Below are 24950 nucleotides of genomic sequence, written 5' to 3' on the forward strand. Positions count from 1 at the left end.
TTCATGATATCAGATAGTTTTCCCTAAGTTAATTTTAATCGTATTGCTATATTTTTGCCCTGGAATTTTATATTCATGGTAATATACCTTTTTTTTTGTCTATTTTTGGGATGGGCATGTTTTAGTGACAGAGTGGGAAATTGAAGATGGCCTCCTCACCACTAACAGGGACAAGCCCAGTACAGCAGTCTTCTTCCGAGAGGTGAAAGGGATCAATCAGCATGTTGGTGAGGAGCAAAGCACTCAGTTCCTCGACATCATTGAGGGCGGAAGCCTAGATACTGAAGCCCAGCATCTGCTCAGTGAACTCAAAATGAAGATCACTAAAGACTATGCCAAACACGTCAAGGTACATACAGTTCAATGGAGTAAGGAGCTGGTCAGTCACAGGAACAAAGGCCATGCAAGGTACTTGGAGGAGCTATGTGAGCAGTTTATTGCAGTAATCAACCACCAGGTCTTGGAGCATCTTGGTCAACAAAGGGAGAGCAGCGATGGGTTAGATTGGCTGGTCCAAGAGGTGAGCCACCATACGTCACTGTGCGCAAGCAGCTGCAAGGTGTTCTGCGGAAGACAGGAACTACTCCAGCACATCTGCCAAAGCATCAACCAGAGCAATGGTCAGGTCCACGCACCACTCGTTGTTATGGGGTCTTCGGGGGCAGGGAAAACAGCCCTAGTGTGCAAGGTGTCCGAGAGCCTGCGGGCCACCCTGGGAAGTGAGATGGTAATTGTGTTACGGTTTGCTGGGCACCTCGCTCCTCAGCACTGAAATCCATAGTGTCCTGAAGAGCATTTGCTTGCAGGTATGTCTGGCTTTTGCCCTGCCACTTCCCACTTCCCGGATTACCAACATCTACAATGACACGGTTCGTTTCTTCCACAGCCTGCTGCTAATGGTCTCCTGCAAAGAGGCGGAGTCATTGGTACTAATTTTTGACTCTGTGGACCAGCTGGCAGCAGTGGACGGGGCCCACAGGATGCATTGGCTTCCGAAGGAGTGCCCCCCTAGGGTCCACATCATTGTTTCCACACTTCAGGAGGAGATCTTGCAGACTCTGCAGGAAGCCATCACTAACCCTGAGTCTTATGTGGAGGTAGAACCGTTGTCCAGTCAACAGGGTGGGGAGATGATTGAGATGTTTCTGAAATCAGTGAATCGAAAGCTGACCCCGGCTCAACATGAAGTCATTCTACAGAGCTTCAGTCAATTTGGACAGCCTCTGCTGCTGAAGCTGGCCTTTGAGGAAGCTAGGAGATGGGCCTCCTATACTGTGCTTTCTGAAGTGCAAGTTGCCAAAACAATTCAAGAAGCGGTGTGTCACCTGTACCAACGGCTGGAAAGGTTACATGGCAAAGTCCTGGTGTCCCACACTCTAGGATATCTTGTCTCATCAAGGTTAGTTATTTTATTCACTTTGTTAAGGAGCAAGAACAAAGAAGGAGGCTTGCCTCGATAATAACATTGGTCATGGTTTGTAAATCAGGTCAAAGAATTTTTCTTACTGGTGGGAGCAATTACTTCCTAACCTTGTAAATATGCTCAACGCTCAATGTGTAATTATGAATAGCACCGCTACATCTTTATAAACAGCACAGCTACAGTCTTCAGGCAGGATATAATCTTCAGAAGCCTCAGTGGTGACTACTTTCACATGAGTCACTGCCTGTGATTCACCTAACTGTTCATAGGCTTCAAGTATTGTTTAGTTAAATACTCATGAAACACACATTTTTGAAAAACTCTTTCACAATAATCCATATCTAAAAAGATACTTAGCTTGAGAAAGTGTATCTCTTATTAGAGATTTGAACCAGATAGCCTGACATGGGCCATGTTTCATTCATGCTGTGTCATTGGGCTAGTCTCAACATTCTGAAAGATGCTGCAGCTGCTCAAGAGTGAAACCTAGAGGCCATATTCAGAGCTCATGATTGCAAGGTTCCAGGAGCCCTGGGGCAGAACTCCTGGCCTACGAGTGCTGCTGCAGTGATCAGACATAGTAACATAGTAAATGATGGCAGATAAAGACCCGAATGGTCTATCCAGTCTGCCCAACTGTTCACGCTCTATAAATTAATAATTTAATTTAAATGGTCCTTTTTCTTAGATATTTCTGGGCCAGAAACCCAGAGCTCTGCATGGTAATGTGCTTAGGTTCTATCTACTAGAGTCTCCGTCAAAGCTCGCTCCAGCCCATCTAAACCATCTCAGCCATTGAAGTCCTCCCTAGCTCGTCCTCAATATACGGGACAGAGACCATGCAAGTCTGCCCAGTACTGGCCTTAGTTCCTTCAATATATACCCATTATTTTCTGATTAGAGATCCTCTGTGTTCATCCCACACTGTTTTCCTCTTCACCATCTACCTCAGTAGCGCATTCCATGCATCAACCACCTGCTCCACAAAGAATTTTCTAACATTACTCTTGAGTCTACCACCTCTCAACCTCAAATTATGCCCTCTGGTTTTACCATTTTCCTTTCTCTGGAAAAAAATTTTGTTGTACATTAATACCTTTCAAGTATTTGAACATCTGCATCATTTCCCATGTCCCACCTTTCCTCTAGGGCACAGTTCTTCAACCGCCGGCCCGCAGGAAATTTTTGCCGGTCCACGCAGGGCCGGCAAGATTGACTTACTTCAACTTCCTGCCGGTCCGCACAGGGCCGGCAAGATCAACATGTGAAGCGTGCGCTGGGCCGGAGAGATCTTGGGGAGCCTCCGACAGTGGCTTTCTCCCCTCTCTGCAGCTCTCCTTTACTTCCCAGCACAGCGATTAACGAAGACAGCCTCGGGGCTTTTGCTGAGTCGTGGCTGCCTCTGATGATGCAACTTTCTCTTTCCTCAGAGGCGGCGCGACCCAACAAAGGACCCGAGGCTGCCTTCATGAATCGCTGCGCTGGGAAGTAAGAAGAGCTGCTGGGAGGGGAGAAAACCACTATCAGAGTCTGGGAAGCTGCTGGGCAGGGGAAAAAAGGGACAGCTGCTACTGGAGAGGGAGAAGGAGAGATGCTTCTGGGAGGGGAGGAGGGAAAGGAATCTGGGAAGCTGCTGGGCAAGGAAAAAAGGGACAGCTGCACTGGAGAGGGAGAAGGAGAGATGCTTCTGGGAGGGGAGGAGGGAAAGGAATCTGGGAAGCTGCTGGGCAAGGAAAAAAAGGGACAGCTGCTACTGGAGAGGGGAGAAGGAGAGATGCTGCTGGGAGGGGAGGGAAGAGAATTACTGCTGGACAGGAGGAGGAGGGAAGGGAGAATAAAAAAAGGAAGGAAACAGCTGGCAGAGAGATTAGAGGAGGGGAAGGGGAGACACAGGCATGAGAAAGTAGAGAGATTGATGATAGGAAGGGGACAGCAGAAAAATAAGCAGAGAGGGACAACGATGATAGATCTGGTGTAGGAGAGATAAAAATGAAGAGAGCAGTGAAGCTGGAATGAATCATGTAAAAAGGAGAGAGGGGCACAAGCTGGATGGAAAGTGGAGAAGGGCATAGAAAGAAGACAGATACCATATGGAAGGGGGAGAGGACAGACAGTGGATGGAAGGGGCAGATGCTGGATTGAAGAGACAGAGAGGGCAGACGGTGGAAGGAAGAGAGTGAAAAGAAGATTGAAAGCAGAAACCAGAGACGACAAAAGGTAGAAAAAATAATTTTATTTCTATTTTGTGATTAGAATATATCAGATTTGAAATATATATCCTGCTAGAGCTAGTGTTAGACATAACTGGGGACTGCAAAGCCCAGGCAGTGCTTCTTTAGCTTCCAGCTGGCTTAGGGTGCTCTCTGACCAGGGGGCTGTTGCCCTAGTTGCACTCCCCTAAAACTATTCCTGTCATATGTGACTGCAGTATTCTGTTAGCATGATATTTCTGTGTAGCATTCTGTAATAATTTGGCTTTTCAAGTTTTCTTGATAGTAGAGGGGATATATGTGAAGGGGAGGGGAGACAGAGGTTTTGTTGATCCTGCTCTGAATTATTTGTATTTATAAAATGACAATTGTACAGAATATTGTTTCTTTTTATACTTTAATAAAGTACATTCAATATAAAATCATAACTGAGGCTTATGTGGATGGGATCAGATGATTTGTGGGGACCGACTCGCGGAAATGGGGTGGAAACGGGGTTTTTAAATTTTAGTCCTAGTAGTTTGCCGGTCCACAAAATAATTCTTTTTTTTCTGCCGGTCCACAGGTGTAAAAAGGTTGAAGAACACTGCTCTAGGGTATACATATTCAGGGCTTCCAGTCTCTCCTCATATGTCTTTTGGTGCAAACCTCCTACCATTTTTGTCCCTTACTATCGATTGCTTCAAATTTTTTTTTTTTTTTTAAATAATTCTTTATTCATTTTCAAAATAACAATAAGTGTTATATATGTTCAATCAAAATAACAATAAATACATCACTTTAAAAACTATCATTGGTACAATACATAAACTCTTATCCCTCCCCCCTTCCCACTCCTCCCTACCATGTATTCCATTATCTTATACAATATGTAATAATAAAATATCCCCCCTTCACTATTAAACTTATAAATTTAAGGGAAACAATGTCAATTAATCCGTACAATATTTTGTTAATGGTTCCCACACATCCTGAAATTTCCTGAAATATCCCCGCTGTATTGCAACAAATCTTTCCATTTTATAGATATGACATAAAGAGTTCCACCAAAAATTATAATCTTAAATTATCTTCTTAAGTCCTTTGCCAGATACGGTCTCCAAAATTGAACAGAATACTCCAAGTGGGACTTCACCAATGACCTGTACAGGGGCATCAGCACTTTCTTTCTTCTACTGGTTTGCCTCTCTCTATACAGCCTAGCATTCTTCTGGCAACAGCCACCGCCTTGCCACTCTGTTTCTTTACCCCAAGGTCCCTCTCCCCATCCGTGCATATCAGCCTCTCACCTCCCAGCACATACCTCTCCTTCCGATTTCTAATCCCCAAATGCATTACTCTGCACTTCTTTGCACTGAATTTTAGTTGCTAGATATTAGACTATTCCTCTAACTTTTGCAGATTGTTTTTCATGTTTCCACTCCCTCCTTGGTGTCTACTCTGTTACAAATCTTGGTATCATCTGCAAAAAGGCAAACCTTTCCTTCTAACCCTTCGGTAATGTCACTCACAAACATATTGAACAGGATCGGCCCCAGCACTAGTCCTTAAGGGACTCCACTACTCACCTTTCCTTCCTCCGAGCAAATTCCATTAACCACCACCCTCTGGTATCTGTCCGTCAACCAGTTTCTAATCCAGTTCATCACTTTGGGTCCTAACTTCAGCCCATCAAGTTTGTTCAAGAGCTTTCTATGAAGAACTTTGTCATAGGCTTTGCTGAAGGTACATGACAAGGTACATGATAGAGCAAGGGTGGGCAGCATAGATCCTCAACACAGTCTGGTTTTCAGGATTTTCACCAATGAATATGCTTGAGATCTATTTGCAAGCACTGTCTCCATTATATGCAAATAGATCTCATGCATATTCATTGGGGAAAATCCTGAACACTCAACTGGGTTGTGGCCTTCGAGAACCAAGGTTGTCCACCCCTATGATAGGGAGAAACAAAACTGCTGGTTTAAGTCTCCCCCTCTGTAAAAAGTAAGTTCCTCTTCAGCTTCCTGACCACAGTTAGGACTCTGATGTGGAATAGGAATTACAAGCCAGGTTTTCTTAATGAGCCAAAACATTCTATATAAAGCTTATAAATGAAGGTCTAGAGCAGGCTTGTTCAAATTCAGTCCTTGACGGCTACAAAAAGGCCAGGTTTTCAGGATAACCCTAATGAATATGCATGAGAAAGATTTATTTTATTTCTTCCATTTGTGTGTCGCACATACCTATACCAGCTCTAGGCAATAGTACAGAGGAAGGGGTTAGAAGAGGGTAGGGAGGACTATGGAGGGCAGAAGAGGAGAGAAGTTTGTAGAATATTTCATAGAAATTCCTAACTTTAAAGATCTGTCTGTCCACTACATCCATAGTATGCTGATCTCTCTCATGCATATTCATTAGAGATATCCTGAAAACCTGATCTACTTGCAGCCCTCAAGGACTAAATTTGGATAAGCCCAGGCTAAAGCATGTTAGCAAAGTCTATTGAAGAAATGGAACTCTGAAACTGCATCTCCTTGTAGAGGAATTAAATAATAATAATAACTTTATTTTTCTATACCGCCATAGTCAAAATGACTTCTAAGCGGTTTACATTGAAAGAAGGCTGGACAATCAGCGAAGGAGAGAAGTGTTACATAAGAAATAGTAGTTGCATGAGGAATTACATCAGGTTTGCCTAGGGGAAATATCATAGTGAGAAAAGGACATCTGTTTAGGCGATTAATTGGTCTAATAGAATGGTTTTAATTGATTTTCGGAATGCGCCGTAGGTCTGCCTGGCTCTATTTCCCAGCCAGGATTGCTGTCTGCTTGCTTGGAACATGAAGGTTCTGTCCAGAAAGGATTTGTATTTGCAGCCTGTGATCTTTGGGTATGTAAAGATGTTTCTGTTTCTGGTTGTTCGTGTGAGGTTGTGTAGCGTGAAGTGTGGTAACAGGTAGGATGGTACTAGTCCCCAAACTTGTTTGAAACAGATACATGCAAACTTGAGCAGTATTTGCGCCTCCACTGGCAATCAGTGTAATTTTTTGTAGTAGGGGCTAATATGGTCTTTTTCTCTCAGTCTGAAGATTAAGCAAACTGCAGTGTTTTCCACTATTCTTAATTTTTGTACTGTTTTTTTTGGGATACCCAGGTAGACGATGTTGCAGTAATCCAGGATAGATAGGATTAGCGACTGCACCAGTAATCTAAAGGATGTTGTGTCGAATAATTTTTTAATAGTCCTTAGTTTCCACAGTGTGTAAAAACATTTCTTCACCAGTAAGTTTGTGTGGTCAGCCATGGTTAAGTGTGTGTCTAGTGTGATACCCAGTATTTTTATGGTTTTGGAGATTGGGTATTCGTGGTCGTTTATTTTTAGTGATGTTCTGGTTATTTTGTCATTGAGGCTTGCCAAAAAGACTTTTGTCTTTTCTGTGTTTAGTTTCAGTTTGAAATTGGTAGTCCATTTTTCGATTTCTATCATTGTGTGAGAGAGGTTATCTTTAATTTCAGTTGAGATATCATTTAAGAGGATTAGGATTGATATATCATCTGCATATATGTAATGCTTTAAGTCTAATTTTTGTAGTAGGTGACCTAAGGATGCAATATAGATGTTGAACAGTGTGGGAGATAGTGGGGAGCCTTGGGGTACCCCCGACGGGTTTTTCCATGAGTTGGAGTAATTTCCATTGCTGGCCACTCGGTAGGATCTGTTTGTTAGGAATTCTTGGAACCATTTATGTACCTTTCCTGAGAGTCCCATTGCATCTAGGCAAAGTAGCATGATTTTGTGGTCTACTAGGTCAAACGCACTGCTAAGGTCTAGTTGCAGAATCAGGGCGCTTTTGCCTTTGCTGAAAAGATCATAGAGGTGGTTTAGTATGGAAGCTATGACGGTTTCTGTGCTGTATCCTTTTCTGAAACCTGATTGGTGTTCACTGAGGATGTTAAATTTGTCTAGGTAGTTTACTAGTTGTAGGTTAACCAATCCTTCCTGTAGTTTTGTGAATAGTGGAATGCTTGCTATGGGTCTGTAGTTGGATGTCAGTGCTGTTGAGATTTTCTGATCTTTGGGGATAGGTGTAATCAGTATGTGTCCCATATCCTCATTTAATGTTCCGTTTGTTAGGGTAGTTGTTAGCCAAGTGAATAGTTCCATTTTGAAGTCTGGTGGGGCAACTGTCATGATTTTAGGGGGGTATTCGTCAAGTAGGCAGTTTGATTTGGTGTATTTATTGAATAAATTTAGGTGCCAGCTTGGGAATTCGAAGTGGTCCCAGATCATGTCTACTCTGGATTCCTGATAGTGGGGGTTCAAAGTAGTGAAGAGTATTGGTTTTGGGTGGAAAAGGAGATAAAATTTTACACACACACACCCCCCCACACACACTTATTGGCCTGTTCATCTGTATTTGGTAATAGCAGTTAACAATATTAACGTTTCTCATCTCTTTGGAATTTTGCTGCTAAAAATGTGCAGCCAGTTCATTTACCTCAGAGTGGCTACACTTAATGACTGTTGTGGATGTTAAGAGGGACAAAAGTGTTCTATCAATCTGAATTATAGCTATTGTTCCAATGCCTTAGGAATGGGCTCTCAGAGGCAGAGCTGAAAGATGTTTTATCTCTAGATGATGAAGTCCTTGCAGATATTTATCAATACTGGGCTCCTCCAAGTAGCGAGGTCATTCGGCTCCCATCAATGCTGTGGACCCGGCTTCGCTTTGATTTGGGGAAATATCTGGTCGAAAGGCAGGCTGATGGATATACAGTTCTTGCCTTCTATCACAGGTACGTCTACATATTCGACAGCCACTAATAAAATGACCAAGTAACATATTTGAGGAATATTTTAAGACTCCTGTTGTGCAGCAGTTTGAGCCATGCCAGGTTTTACTGACATCTTAGATAGGTATCCTCAGCTGTGTCTTCGTAGATATACTTGGCTCATAATAAAAGCTGGGATGGTTTAAATTGCAGTTCATACTCTGTTCCAGAAACATACCAAGTGAATGGGCAAAATATGGTACTCACTAGTTTACAAATAACTACCCACAAAGCAGGTGACACCCTTTGGCCTAATTAAGCTCCACTGAGGATAATTCCAGGCCAGAGTCTTAATAACTGGGATAGGCAGAGCTGGGATGCTGCAGAAGTACCACTCGCAACTCCTAGGGAAGAGTAATCCATACAATTTAATGCAAAAGCTCATGAAAGAGCAGGTGTAGGCAATTCCGGTCCTCGAGAGCCGGACCCAGGTCAGGTTTTCAGGATCTCCACAATGAATATGTATGAAATGGATTTGCGTGCACTGCCTCTTTGAGATGCAAATCTATCTCATTCATATTTATTGTGGATATCCTGAAAACCTGACCTGGCTCCGGCTCTTGAGGACCGGAATTGCCTACCCCTGCGATAGAGCATATCCTCACTTTCTCCTGAGGATTGAATCTACAGTGCAGATGCTGTGTCTGGCATACAGTGTCAGTCAGTCTGTTATATGCATCCTTGCAGGCTATTTCTTGAAGTGGTGAAGGAATGCTACCTCTCTGTGAGTGACAGGAACCAGCGGCATTGGGCCCTAGGAGATTTCTTTCAAGGGACCTGGAGCCAGGGTACCAAGAAGCCCATAACACTTCCCTTCCTTGAGAAGTCTTTGGAAGCTGACAGAAAGGTAAGCTTGGAAAAGAGGGAGGGAGATACAGGGGGGCCCACCTACAATGTCTTCTAGTTAAAAGGGGTCAGTTTTCAAAGAGTTTAGTTGCCTAAATCCACCTCTTTGAAACTGACTAGAGCTGAAAACCTTAGTTTAGGCCAGTGGTTCCCAAACCTGTCCTGGTGGTTCCTCAGCCAATCAGGTTTTCAGGATACCCAATAAAATGCACTTAACCCTGGTCTCCAATTCTAGTCACATAACTTAGAAAATGAAAATTTAGGAACCTAACAGAAGTACTGAACAGTTTTTAAACATTGACCCTGTTTGGTTTAATACAGAAATGCCAAGTTAATCAGTTCCAGGCTAGAGACTTTGGCCAGCCCTGGTTTTGAACTTACATCTCAAAGCAACATGGGATTTGTAGTACCTGATCCTGCCAATTGAACACCATTTGGTAAGTCCCATAATACACCAGTTTGAAGTGGTCAGAAATCCAGGACTGCCCCAAATCTCCAGTCTGGAACTGAGTAACTTGGCATCTATATCATTTCTATTGTGTATTATACAGCCACCCTATGACCTATGATTGTGTCAATTAACTCAAGCGTTCTGTGAGGGCATAGGAGCTTTGATCCAATAGGTCATGAGTGCCAGATTGTATATAATCCACTTCACTCACAGTATGTTTCCTCTTTTCTACTTTGTGACATAACTTATACTCCAGTGCAATAGGGACTCGAAGGATGAAGGGTTGGATTTGATCCCTTTCCTCTCCCAAAGTGAGGCTTCCCTGATGGGAAAAGTAGCCTCCCATCCAGAGGCAGGAAGTATTGGCTATAGATCAGGGAGAGGATCGCTCTGTTCTCCGACTTTTTAAGTCCTTTGCTTTACTGGAGGTCACTACCGAGTACCTATGAGAACTGAAAATAGACCCTCTGCAAACCCCGTCTTCCCAGTGTAATCTTTTCTGTGGTACCCAGACATGAGGATCTTAGTCACAGAGCCATAGGAGACTCCTTGAGGGTAGATAAAGCCATGTCTAAACTGTATGCCCTGGATCAGGAATTCCAGCAAATGTTTGCTATGCCAAAGGTGGACTCCCTGGTAGCCCAGGTGACCAAGTGCACTTCCCTACCAAGCGAGGGGTGAGTGGTTTTAAAGGAGCCACAGGACCGCAGAGTGGATTTGGTCCTCTAGAGCAGTGTTTCCCCAATCCTGTCCTGGAGGCCACCAGCCAGTCGGATTTTTGGGATAACCCTAATGAATATGCATGAGAGAGATTTGCATATAATGGAGGTGAAAGGTATGCAAATCTCCTCCATGCATATTCATTAGGGCTATCCTGAAAACCTGACTGGCTGGAGTTGGGAAACACTGCTCTAGAGGCAGTTTGAGTCTCTAGCTTTAGGGGTTAAGGCTGCAGTCGTAGCCTCCTATGTGGCACTCGCCTGTCATTCTAGGCTAAGAAATCAGAGCCTGATGGGAATAGTCTACGTAGTGGATGCACTCTATGATATTAAATCATAAGAACATAAGAATAGCATTACTGGGTCAGACCAATGGTCCTTCAAGCCCAGTAGTCCATTCTCACGGTGGTCAATCCAGGTCATTAGTACCTAGCCAAAACCCAAGGTCTAACAATATTCCATAGGACAGTCATAAGGAAGTCTCAGCATTTTCGATTGCCACCCATTGTATACTTTGGATCAGGCAATGGGCGGATGATTTGACCTTTAAAGTGACGCTGTGCAGGCTCCCTTTCAGTGAACAGATGCTGTTTGGCAAGGGCCTGGTGATCTTATGGCCACTGTACAAGATCTACACCAGACAGCAGACCCGAGCAGCCAGAGGCCAGAATCAGGGGTCCTTTTGTGGATCCCAGTGCTCTCACCAGTACTCAACAGAGAACCTTTCAAGGTTCCAGAAAGAAATTCTCTGGGAATCGGAGAAACCAAGGTTTAAGTTCCCGCTCTGCAGTGCCGGCCACAATGACGCCAGCCCTCATGTCGCTCCTTTGAAGATTGGAGGTTGGAGCTCGGATTTCGAACTATCTGGAGGCTTGGGAACGGATAACATCTGACTGCTGGGTCCTGGACATTATCAGAGAGGGTTACAAGATAGTTTCATAGCCTTTCTCCTACTGGTTCATAGATTCGCTGGCAGGCTGGCCAGAAAAAGCAAAAAGGATTGAGCAATGTTAGGAAAGTTACTAGATATCCAAGCCATAGAACCAGTCCCTCAAGATGACTCGGGCTCTGGCAGATACTTCATATACTTTGCTGTGCCAAAGAAAGGCTCAGAGGAGTGGAGCCCATCCTGGATCTCAAACATGTCAACGCGGTCCTGAGAGTGCCTTGGTTTTGAATGGAGACCGTTTAGTTTGTCATTGCAGCGGTGGAGCCATGAGAGTATTTGGTCACCTTAGATTTGATGGAAGCTTACCTTCACATCCCCATCTCCCAGAACACAGGAAGTTCCTCAGATTCCATGTGTTGGAAAATCACTATAAATTCTCAGTGCTTTCCTTTGGGCTATCAACAATACCCCAAACTTTCACCAAGGTTATGGTGGTGTTGGCTGATCATCTCCACAGAGTGGGTTGGCAGGTGCATCAGTACTTGGATGATTGGCTCATCAGAGCATCATCTGACTGGAAGATGAAAAGGTGTAGCTGGAGTTGTGGGAACGCTGCAGAGTCTGGGATGGATTGGAAACTTTTGAAAGAGCCATCTGGTTCCATCACAGTTCTTAGAATATCTGGGGGTCTTATTCAACACAGCAGAAGGTCAAGTTATTCTTCCATAAGCACACAAATAGAAACTTTGTGGTCAGATTTCAGACCTGTTAACCAAGCCAGAGCCTACTGTATGGCATTGCCTTCAAGTCCTTGGGTCAATGGAGGCCATGATAGTGGGGTGCCCTGGGCAAAGGCACACATGCACCCTCTCCATGATGCCTTTTTCTCTTGCTGGTTTTCTCAGAGAGACGCCCTGAAAGTTCCGCTTCCCTGGACAGCAGCAGCCAAGCACAACATGAGGTGGGTGGCTCCGTCCACAGTCTCTGGCGAGGGGGATCCCACTTCGGCTCGATTCATGGGTCACCTTAATCACAGATGCCAGCTTGTTTGGCTGGGGGGCTCATTGCAATGGTCACCCAATACAAGGCCAATGGACTCCATCTCAGTTAAAACAGTCTATCAACAGGCTGGAACTTCAAGCAGTTTGTATGGCACTGCTACAACTGCAGTGTTTACTGGAGGTCAAAGAAGTCAGAGTCTTCAACAATGCCACTGCAGTGGCCTAAGTCAACAGGCATGGAGGCACCAGGAGCACTCTGCTCCAATAGGAGACAAAGGCATTGTTCTGTTGGACAAAAATACACCTGCAGGCAATCTCTGCAGTGCACGCGGCCAGAGTGGACAATGTTCAAGTGGATTATCTCAGCAGATAGACATTAGACCCAGGAGAGTAGATATTACCTCTGAAAGTGTTCCAGGCCATTGTGAGAAGATGGGCTGTCCAACGTTCAACCACATAACAACTGCAAAGAATAAGAAGGCGGATTGGTTTTTCAGTCAAAGATATGAGCCCGGAAGTGCAGGGCTAGACACCCTAGTTCGACCATGGCCAGAGACCGGGCTACTGTATGTGTTTCCCCCTTGGCCCATGATAGGCTGGGTGATCCACCAAATAGTTCATCACATGGGAACAGTAGTTCTTGTAGAACAAGATTGGCCCAAGTGCCTGTGGTATCTGGATCTCATACAACTACAAAAGGAGCAAAGTCTTAGACTCCAAAGCCTAAAGAGGATGGGGTAAGACTGTTGTGGGTCCGCTCTGATCCGATTTTTTGGCCAATTCCAAAAGAGTTATTCATGCACTAAAAAGTTTGCATGCAAATGATTCACGCAAAGGTTTGTTGTAATCCCTGACTCTCACACATGTACAGAGCCAGCAGGGGAAAAGTCCTGCCATTCAGCTGTTTTTATTCTTTTTTTTTTGATGGGCACAGATGCTGTATGTGTTACATATGCACATTATCTGCCCCATTTAAAAAAAGCCCCCCCTCCCTGCTGATGATGGCTCTCCCTGACAAACGTGGCATTTGAAATCTGCTCTGCACTAGCGAAAATCGGCAGGAGGAATGCCCATTCCCTCATGCCATGCCGCCCCCCCTCATGAGAAAAAAATGGCAGGAGGGATGCCCACTCTCTCCGGCCATGCTGATCACCATGACTGTGAAATGTTAGGAAGGATGCCCACTCCCTCCTGCCACAGGAGGCCCGCCCCCACACCAGTTAGGGTTTTAGACTCCTCCCCCTTGCATCCCCGGGATACAGAGGACAGGGACTAAGGCCCAGATTGGCTCAAACACCAAAGGTCAAAGGCTTCTCCCTGTGCATCACATGATTCACTTTAGAGGGGAAGGCCTGCCATTTTGGTCAGGCAGGCCTCGAAGGAGGAGCGATGGAGTATCCCTCCTGCTCCCAACTTCCTTGAAAGGTACAGGGGAGTTCAGGGGACCTCCGTTGGCAGGAGGGAGTGGGCATCCCTTCTGCCTTTTTTTGGGGGGAAGGAGAAGGAGAGGGGAGGGGATGTTTGGGGGGCATGTGGCGTGGGGATGGGCCTTCGGTGGCAGGAAGGTGTGGGCATCCCTCCTGCCGTTTTGCTTCCGCGGGGGGGCGGGAGGAGGGAGTGGTGGTGGTTGGTATGGCAGGAGTGAGTGGTCATCTCTCCTGCTGATTTTTGCTAGTGCGGGGGGGGGAGGCAAATTCCTGGTGCCACGTTCATTGGGGGGAGGCGAGAGTTTTTTTCTTCTTTTTTTTTTATGGAACAGATATTATGCGTGTGTAACACACAAAATGTCTGTGCCATTTAAAAAAATGAAAAAAACAAAACATAGAAACATAGAAATAGACGGCAGATAAGGGCCCACGGCCCATCTAGTCTGCCCACCTTAATGTCCCTCCCCTACCTTTGCCCAGTGAATAGATCCCATGTGCCGATCCCATTTGGCCTTAAAATCAGGCACGCTGCTGGCCTCAGTCACCTGTAGTGGAAGACTATTCCAGCGATCAACCACTCTTTCAGTGAAAAAGAATTTCCTGGTGTCACCTCGTAGTTTCCCGCCCCTGATTTTCAACGGATGCCCTCTTGTTGTCGTGGGACCCTTGAAAAAGAAGATATCTTCCTCCGCCTCGATGCGGCCCGTAAGATACTTGAACGTCTCGATCATGTCCCCCCTCTCTCTGCGCTCCTCGAGCGAGTATAGCTGTAATTTGTCAAGCCGTTTTTCGTATGGTAGATCCTTGAGTCCCGAGACCATCCGGGTGGCCATTCTTTGCACCGACTCCATTCTCAGCACATCCTTGCGATAATGCGGCCTCCAGAATTGCACACAGTATTCCAGGTTGGGCCTCACCATGGATCTATACAATGGCATAATGACTTCCGCCTTACGACTGACGAAACCCCTTCGTATGCAGCCCATGATTTGTCTTGCCTTGGACGAAGCCTGCTCCACTTGATTGGCAGACTTCATGTCCTCACTGACAATTACCCCCAAGTCTCGTTCTGCTACCGTTTTTGCTAGGATCTCGCCATTAAGGGTATAAGACTTGCATGGATTCTGGCTGCCCAGGTGCATAACTTTGCATTTTTTGGCATTGAAGTTGAGTTGCCATGTCCTAGACCATCGCTCCAGTAGGAGTAGGTCGTGCATCATGTTGTCGGGCACTGAATCTTCGTCTGTTGTGCATTTGCCCACTACATTACTCAGTTTGGCGTCATCGGCGAATAATGTTATTTTACCTTGAAGCCCTTCTGCCAAGTCTCTTATAAAGATGTTGAATAGGATTGGGCCCAAGACTGAGCCCTTTGGTACTTCACTAATCACCTCCGTCATTTCGGAGGGGGTGCCGTTCACCACCACCCTTTGGAGCCTACCTCCAAGCCAGCTCCCAACCCATTTCGTCAATGTGTCACCTAATCCTATAGAACTCATCTTGCTCAGTAACCTGCGGTGTGGTACGCTATCGAATGCTTTGCTAAAGTCCAGGTACACGATGTCCAGCTTCCCCGTTACCCAGTCAAAGAAACAGGCAAACCTGTCAGTAATATACCAAACCTGTCGTTTTTTTCAGATTGCTAAAACCCTTGCTTTTCTTTTGTGCATAGCCAAGCGATGTTAGTGCATCAATCGCTAGTTTGCATGGAGTTTTAGCTAATTTGCATGGCTGGATTGGAAAATGGGCAATTGAGGGGAAAAACACGTGATGAGCCATTTTGTGCATCGGGTCAACAAATGCGATCGTCGCTAAAGCTGTCAAAACAGGTTTAGCGACGATCGCTGGCATTAGTGCATCTGGGCCCAGGTGCATCCAAACTTACTCTCAGAAGAACTAATTGTTCTAGAACAGGGGTACCCACACTTTTTGGGCTTGTGAGCTACTTTTAAAATGACCAAGTTAAAAAGATCTACCAACAATAAAAAAAAAACAAACCACAAAGAACACTGTACGTAGAGAAAATGTTAATTATCATTTATATTCCGCAGGTTTTCAAAGAAGTCAAGCCAGTTGACTTTATGGAATGTCACCTCAGTAACAACTCTACAAAAATAGACAAATATACCCCCTCCCTTTTTACTAAACTGCGATAGCGTTTTTTAGCGCAGGGAGCTGCGCTGAATGCCCTGCGCTGCTCTCGATGCTCATAGGCTCCTTGTGCTAAAAACCGCTATTGCAAAATATAGACAGCAGATATAAATTCTCAAAACGGACACATTTTGATCACTAAATTGAAAATAAAATCATTTTTCCTACCTTTGTTGTCTGGTGATTTCATGAGTCTCTGGTTGCACTTTATTCTTCTGACTGTACATCCAATATTTCTTCCCTTCTTTCTTTCTCTCCTGTATGCTTCCTCTCCTCCAGACCTCATTCCCTCCCCCAACTTTTTCTTCCTCTCTCCCTGCCCCCTCCCCTTTCTTTCTCTCTCTCTCTCCATGCTCCCTTTCTGTCTATCTCCCTGTCTTTCTCTCTCCATGCTCCCTTTCTTTCTTTTTATTTTTTAGAGGTAAACAATATTTTAATAGTTAAGAAGGATGTACACAACAAAACAATCTTGTGTATGGTTTCCTCTGTACTTTTTGAGGTGCCCTACTCGTCACACTTTCTTGATTGCTGCATCAATATCTAGAATCTGCTCCTTCAGCTGGTTCCACTGATCAGGAAATAAAGCAATTCCTGAAACATGTTCCCTTCAGTACTGTCTTCCTGTGGATTCTTAGCGGAAGCCTTTATTTCCTTTGCAACCTTCTGTATCTCTCTCTTAGTTTTAGCTAGAGGAGGTTCTTTCTTTCTCTTCTTCCTGTCATGTCTATCATTTGAGTCACTACAAGAGCTGGTTGAGCTCAAGTTCTCTTTGGTCTTAGGCATTCTAAACCAAAAGCCCTCACCAACACCTTTGTTCACGCTGCGTCGAAAAACCAGAACAGACCTCCTCTGTACAAATCAATGTTATCTCCATGCTCTCTTTCTGTCTGTCTCCCTGCCCCCTCCCTTTCTTTGCCTCCCTGCCCTCCCCCAAGCCACCGCCATCGCCATCAGGGAACAGGCCGCCATCGTAAAGAGGATGCTGAAGTGCTGGGCCAACCAACCTTCCCCACCCAACATCAATTCTAATGTCGGAGAGGAAGTTTCGGGCCAGCCAGGCAGCGATTGGCTGGCCTGGAACTTCCTCTCCGACGTCAGAATTGACATCGGGTGAGGAAGGTTGGTCGGCCCTACGCTTCAGCATCCTCTTTACGGGGTTGGGAAGCAGGTAGAACGGAAGGCAATGGGAGTCTATCACGGAGCCCGAGATTGGCTCCATGATCGACTCGCGTTGCCTTTGCGATCTACTGGTCAATTGCGATCACCCTTTTGGGCACCTCTGTCCTAGAAGATCTGGGATGCTTTGGTCTTATGGCATGGCTCTTGAGTATGCAATGCTAGTTCAAAAAGGATACTCAGATGTAGTCATTGCTATTCTACTTAGAGCCAAAAAGCTGACGATGGTTTAAGCATATGCTAAGGCATGGGAGACATTTCAGCAGTGATACAGCAAAAAAAAAAAAGTTAGAGCCAGGCAATTCTACCATTTCGCCATACTAGCATTCCTGCAGGAGGGCCTTGACAAGGGATTGGCAATGGTGTCCTTTAGAGTTCATTTAGCAGGATTCCCCTGTTTTTGGGGCTAAGAGAAGAGCTTTGCTAACAGCCCACCTGGATTAGTCAGGTTCCTGAAGAATGCCTTGAAATTACAGCCTCCAATTCGAGAACTGTTTCCATCCTGGAACCTTAATATAGTCTTACAGGCATTCAGCAGAGCTTTGTATGAGCCCTTACAGGAGCCTTCTCTCATAGATCTGACAGTCAAAGCAGCCCTCTAGGTAGCAATTACTTTTGCCAGGATAATCTCAGAATTGCAAGTCCTTTCATGCAGAGAGCCATTTCTCTAGATCAGTGGTTCCCAATCCTGTCCTGGAGGACCACCAGGCCAGTCAGGTTTTTGGGATAGTCCTAATGAATATGCAGGAGAGAGATTTGCATATAATTGAGGTGAAGGCATGCAAATCTGCCCCATGCATATTCATTAGGGCTATCCCAAAAACCCGACTGGCCTGGTGGTCCTCCAAGACAGGGTTGGGAACCATTGCTCTAGATCAGTGGTTCCCAACCCTGTCCTGGAGGAACACCAGGCCAATTGGGTTTTCAGGCTAGCCCTAATGAATATGCATGAAGCAAATTTGCATGCCTATCACTTCCATCATATGCAAATCTCTCTCATGCATATTCATTAGGGCTAGCCTGAAAACCCGATTGGCCTGGTGTTCCTCCAGGACAGGGTTGGGAATCACTGCTCTAGATTAAGGAAATGGAAGTGACCTTGTGTTCGGTTTCCTCCTTCCTGCCGAAGATTGTTTCGGCATTTCATGTCAACCAAGAAGTTAGATTGCCATTTCACCCCACAGGGTAAAAAAAAAAAAAGACATGGCCTCAATTGTTTTGGAAACAAACAAAAAAGGGAAAAGATCCTGCCTCAAAATGTAGCAAACAACCAAAGAAAAGGCAAGCAAGATGTCTTTAACAGCCAACAGTATTTTTATTAACATAAAAGTCTCTGTCCCAGTGACAGAGTCTAAAAGCTAAGGTCCCAACTAGGATCCCAGTTGCAGCAGTCTAGAATGCCATGATTAGGGTTATCATATGACTTCAGAAAAAGGAGGACGGATTGAGACATCCGGGTTATACTTCTATTGCTTTCAACAGAAGTAAAGCCCAGATGTCTCTATCTGTCCTCCTTACTTCCATTGCTTTCAGTAGAAGTAAAACCCGGATATCTCAATCCATCCTCCTTTTTCTGGAGCCATATGGTAACCCTAGCCATGATACTGATATGCAAGGGAACACTTTCTTCTGCTGGTGATAAATGAAAGATCAAGCACAGTATCATGGTCCTTGCTGGTTATAAAATAGCGAGTTTAGTGTTGCACTTCTTTATGTTGGTGTTTTAATCAAGGGGCTTCTCCTTGACTATACCAATTGTATTTCCTTCCCACTTACCTTTTGTCTCATATTAGTTACGTTTTACTCGTCTCTTGTTAATTAAACCATTTGTATATAATATTGTTTTAAAATGTTTATTTTATTATTTTTTATGTATTTTAATTGGTGTTTATTTTAATACCCTTTTTTTTCCTCTTGTAACTCGCTTAGAAGTCCTGATAAGCGACTGAATCAAATTTTAAATAAAATTTGAAACTTCATATGGATGACACACAATTTGTGCACATTCACAAGCTGTTGAATTTTATTATTATTAGTCACAATTAGTTTCAGTAACTCAGAAATAGTGAACTTCCACTTATAATGTTAATAATAAACACATTCACAAGAAAAATGTGGAAGGTAAATAAAGCTACAACATGAGTCGGACACGGCTCTACCGGGAGGCTTTTCCTCCTGGTAGAGCCATGTCTGACTCTTGCTGTAGCTTTTTTTTTTTTAAATTAAATAATTAATTTAGTTATAGATTTCAACATAATATCAAGCATTAAACTTGTACAGAAAAGAAATCAAGCCAAGTACAATCTACAACAATCAAAAAAAAATATTGTTAAACAAATAAATTCATAATAGAACATAAAAATTACAGTGGCTTAATTTTACTCAAGTCCTCAAATTGGATCCAAAACTTACACAATTAGCGAGAAAATAGAAAGTAAACTTAAACTTAAAGAATCACTGTCTTAAGCTGGGAGCAAAATGCATAACTTTCTAATGAGCTTAAAGTTTTCTTTTATCCAACTGGGATATAGACAAGAAAGTAGTTAATTGAAAAGGTTCAAAGAAAACATACTTATTCATTTGGTGATGAACAATACACTTGCAAGGATGTCGCAAGTAAAAAGTAGCCCCTAAAGCTAACACTCCTGGCTTAAGTAATAGAAATTCACGCCTACGCTTCTGCGTCTCACATGATATATCGGGAAACATCTGTATTTTATGTCCAATAAATTCTTTCTGTTTGTTCTTAAAGAATAAACTCAGAATCCGTGCCTTATCTGGTTGGAGAGCTACAGAAATTATTAATGTTGCTGGGGTCTCGTGTTGTAGCTTTATTTACCTTCCAGATTATTATTTAGTCACACAGGTAGTCTGTGTCAGTTCTAATATTTTAACATTTCATTCATTTGACCAATTATTTATCTTTATGAGGTTAATATGTCCTTTTGCATATGTACTGTGTTTTTGTGTAAACAGAGATATTATTTGTATTTCTATTTTACTCATATGTTTGTCCCCTGAAGAAGGCATTCCAGACTGCCGAAACTGGGATCCTAGTTGGGACCTTAGCTTTTAGACTCTGTCACTGAGACAAGCAACTACACAGAGACTTTTATATTTCTTAATGGTTTTGGACACAGGAACAAACACACACACTCTCAGACATAGAAGGATAAAAGAAAGGATTCATTGGCCACAAGCATTCAAAGTTGCAAACTCACAGAATGAGGGGGATTTCAGTCAGGCCAGCAGGGGCTCTGTCGAACACTGACCGATATCCCAAAGAACATGAGAACAAGAACAGAACAGACCCCCAAAGATATCTGAGTCACAATCTTCATTCTGATGGAAAAGTGGGCATGAAGGGCCTGATTTTAATGGCGCCTAACTTTTAGGTGCCAGTCAGCGTGGTTGTCAATCAACTGCATGGCACTATTTACAGAATCACACCTAGTGGCACCTAAGCAGGCTTAGGTGTCTCTAGGTGTCCTAGTGGTAGGCTCCATTACATTAGGCCAGGGCTTTCCTGGCCTATTTTACAAGCATCTAACACAGATGCATAAGTCAACCACATCTATTCTCCATCCCTAACCATGCCTACTTTTCAGTAGGTGTCGTTAGGCAACAGTAGGCACCTCGATTTAGGCATCGCTAGATGTCACGAGGTACTCTGTGGGAAATTTAAATCAATTATTTTTTTATTTGTTTAAATTGTTTTTAACGGTGTGGTCAATTACCATGCCAATTAAAAACAATTAAGTTTCATGTAGAATTCATTTAGGCATCACTAGGTGTCCATGATTAGGGTACCTTTTATATAATTTCCCCCAAAAGATACAGAAACCCACAAGCTATTTCACTTGCATAGGTTTGAAGCAGTTTTGTCCCAAGGACTTAATTTCTATAAGTACAAGAAAGGCAGAAAAAAGATCCATAGAGCAAACTGTTATCAGACAAATTTTCTGTAGGACAATTCAAAATGATAACTTTAAGAATAAGGGAAAGGTTCTAGGATGCTGGTTTCCACTCACTTCACTTCCAGACATCACTGGGAAATAAAGCATTACATGTGAGAGAGAACTATTTTCAAAAGAATTTGTTTGGGTCACCCAGATAGTTACCCAGGTAAATTCACCTGGCTAATAATTGCAAAAATGCCCTCCCCTCAATGGTTAAAAGCATATGCACTGTTTTCATGCTATATGTGCTTTTTTGCTTGGAAAAAGGTTAGCCTAGGGAAGACAGAGTACATGCAGAGATTTCATTCTGAAATCCCCACATGTTTCTTTGCTATGTGTGCTTTCCATCTGTTGTACAGTAAGTGTGAGTATCTGTGGTCCATTTTGGTCCTTCGGTTTCAAAGAGAAACTCTACAGAGAGCTTCCCTTTGAAAATTAGTTTACAGATCCACAAATTAAAAATGTCCACGGATCAGCAAGCTCTCTGAAGGGCAGGAGAATTGTTCCCAAGATGCACTGGTTCAGACCTATGCAAGCTAACGGCTTTCATGCCTTCATTGTGTATGAAAGAAAAAAAAACCCACCAAGGCCTATCCCACAATAAACTGGAACTGATTTTCTCATTCTGGATAGTTCTTGATGGGTTTTTTTCCTTCTACATATTTTGCACTTTGGCCCTCTTCTATACACTTCATTGTGTCACAATCATAAAATCTCTTCCTATGCATTCAAAGAATCATTAATACTGGGTCAAAAGTACTACATTCTCTATTGTTTTATCTATTCCTGTGATGTCACACTGTCAGTCTCCAACCAATGTGTGTTCTGTTTTCCCCCCTCTCTATCCCTACCAGGTGGCAAGTCAACCCCTGTGGTTTTCAGATTGTGTTGCCAACCTGCGGAAGCTGAGCGAGCTGCCATTCCATTTGCTAAATGCTGGTCGTGTGGATGAACTGAAACGGGATGTGCTAGGTAGGTAGGAACTGCATACCACAGGGAAGGTCCAGAGCTAAGCATTGGCTCCTGCTCCCCAGGTGAAGAAAGCTTCAGTGGCACCATGGACACTAATGAGTAGTTATCAAACAGCTCCATGTCATCCAGTACAGTTCTTGTTTTGCCCCTATAGCATCTATGGACTTGCAGTTCCTAGTTTTCATTGGGAAAGGAGAAAGGTAGTAGCTCAAGGTGAGTTACATTCAGGAATTGTCCATCTCTCTCCTCCCTCAGTCTGAGATCAGAACTATTCTGATGGCTGCTTCCTTCCTTTTGCTAGGGAACATGAGTTGGATCAGCTGTAAAATAATGTCCTGTGGCATAAAGAGTGTGATAGAAGACTTTGCCATGTGCTGTGCCAAAATCAATTCTCCAGAGGCTGAGCTCCTGAGACATGCCCTCCTACTTTTCAAGCCTACGGTTGACTTTATAGAAGGTAAACCAGGTGAGAAAGAGAGAATATCCTCAACCCTGCATCGGGGACAAAGAGGTAAAAAGGGAAAATAGATAACCCATCTTCTCCAAATAAAATGTTATGTTACAACGTCAATTCTAGCCAAGAAGGCAAAAGGAACACCCCTTCATAGGGACTGGACTAAATCATACAAAAGTAGAAGTCAGAGAGAGAGCTTTTCCAACCAATAAACTTTTATTCAAACTCTGACTTGACATGGAGCTGTGTTTCAGTCAAAGCCTGCCTGCCTCAGGAGTCAAAATATATGCAGTAATTCAGTTCTACTTAAATAGAAGTTCTGGATAACCTTCATGTTGTTATTTTGAGAAGCTGATGATACTTTGAATAAAAGTTTATTGGTTGGACCCCTGCTTTTGTTTGATTTGGTACAACATCAATTCTAACTTAACCTACTACTGTATATTCTCACATAAGTTCTGTTCTGTGGTGCATATGTAAAAGGAAGACTTAGCCCTTCATCTAAGTCAGCACTGCTTCATAATATCCGTGTTGTTAGAGTACTGAGCCTACACCGGTCACTGAAGTCCCACACACATATGCTATCCCCAAAACTATGAGGGGGTGCTGAAAAGTTCTCAGTTCAGCCAAGAAGAGAATGACGTGGATATGGTTCAAGTTTTCAAGTTTCAAGTTTTATTTATATTTGATTAATTGCTTAATTAAAATTGTTTCTAAGCGAATTACAATATATAAAAGTAACATATAACTAAACATAATATTAAAATAGGAGATAACATATAAGATGTTATAAAACTAGCAATTTATACAATAAATACAATAAAAAAAAGGGAGAATTTACATAACAAGTATATAATGAGCTAATAAATTTATACAATAATGAAAATGATATCAACATAAAAGATTCAAGAAAAAAGCATGGAAAAGAAGAAGAAAGAGAATGAGAGAGAGCTCAGAAGTAGTTAATAAGTTATAAGTTAAAGGCATCCTTGAATAAAAAGCATTTTAAATTCTTTTTAAAATCACTTAAGTTATTTACATCTCTTAACTGTAACGGTAATGAATTCCAAAGTTGCGGTGCTGATACAGAAAACATATCTTGTCAGCGGGTTCCAATAACTTTTAAAGAGGGAACCGTTAAAAGTTTATGGTTGTTTGATCGTAACGAACATGAGGTACTATATGGAATAAGTACTTTATTTATAAATTGGGGTTCATTAGTGTCAAGAGTTTTGAATGTTAATAATAAGATTTTATAGGTAATCCGATGATAAATGGGGAGCCAATGAGATTTAATCAGAAAGGGAGTGACATGATCATATTTTTTACCTTTATAAATAAGCTTAACGGCAGTGTTTTGTATGATTTGTAAGCGTTTCTTTTCTTTTTGTGTAAAGTTTAACAATAGAGAATTGCAGTAATCAAGTTTAGAAATGATTAAAGAGTGTAGTAGGATATTCAATCAATCATCTGAAATAATGTCATAACATAGAATTTCATTTCTGCAAATTGGTGCTTAGCGAAATAAGGCAATGCACTTGTTTCAGCTCCAGTGGCAAAATAACGCTCAGAATGTAGGAAGCTGGTTGGATGGGCTGAGAAAACAGTGTTCCGGTCCCAGTCTGTCTGGTTTTCAGAATATACGCAATAAATATGCACTTTCTCTCTCATGCATATACCGTGTTTCCCCAAAAATAAGACAATGTCTTATATTAATTTGGGGACCAAAAAACACATTAGGGCTTATTTTCGGGGGATGTCTTATTTTTTTGCATGTACAACAATCATCTCTCCCTTCCTCTCCTCCACCGCAATTCTTCCTCTTTCCTTTCTCCCCTCTCCGTGTGCAGCATCTTTCTTCCCCTGTCACCCATCCCCTTGTGCAGCATCTTTCTATCCCTCTCTCCCATCCCCTTGTGCAGCAGAACTCCACTGACCCTCCCACCGTGAGACTGACATACCTCCGCTACAAGGCCTCCAAAAACAGCAGTGATGGCAGCTGTTTCTGGAGGACTCAGAGCAAAGGTATGTCAGGTCTCACCGGCGTCGCTGAATTGACGAGTCCGATTTTTTTCAGCAAATCGGGCAGCACTAGTGTCAGGGATGGAGTCGGGGACATTCCGAGGGGCGGGGGCTTTGGGGGTCAATCTTAACTAGAGCTTATTTTGGGGGTAGGGCTTATATTAGGAGCATCTTTAAAAATCATGCTAGGGCTTATTTTCAGGATAGGTCTAATTTTGGGGGAAACAGGATACTTGGTGAATATCTGGGAAACCTGATTGGGTGTGTTCTTAGAGCTGGGTTGAGGACTGTGGTCTAGAACAAGAGTGGGCAACCTTTAAATCCAGAAGGCCAAATGAGTGTCAGTGGCAGCGGTGGCATAGCGAGGGCGAGAGGTGCCCAGGGTGGTGGCGCCACTCCCCCAGCCCCCTGCCATGTGTATATACCCCTTCATAC

At 43.3% G+C, this 24950-nt stretch overlaps 1 protein-coding gene across 1 annotated transcript in view; it reads left to right on the forward strand.

Moving 5' to 3' along the window:
* Nucleotides 1-24950, forward strand: part of NWD1 (NACHT and WD repeat domain containing 1) — a 78621-nt gene that overhangs the window by 22936 nt on the left and 30735 nt on the right. The window contains 6 exon segments of the mRNA XM_033955965.1: nucleotides 126-742; nucleotides 744-1399; nucleotides 8209-8412; nucleotides 9136-9295; nucleotides 21922-22039; nucleotides 22341-22505. Coding sequence (XP_033811856.1) covers nucleotides 126-742; nucleotides 744-1399; nucleotides 8209-8412; nucleotides 9136-9295; nucleotides 21922-22039; nucleotides 22341-22505 — 1920 coding nt within the window.

Source organism: Geotrypetes seraphini, chromosome 8 (assembly GCF_902459505.1).
Source record: "Geotrypetes seraphini chromosome 8, aGeoSer1.1, whole genome shotgun sequence".
Taxonomy (NCBI): domain Eukaryota; kingdom Metazoa; phylum Chordata; class Amphibia; order Gymnophiona; family Dermophiidae; genus Geotrypetes; species Geotrypetes seraphini.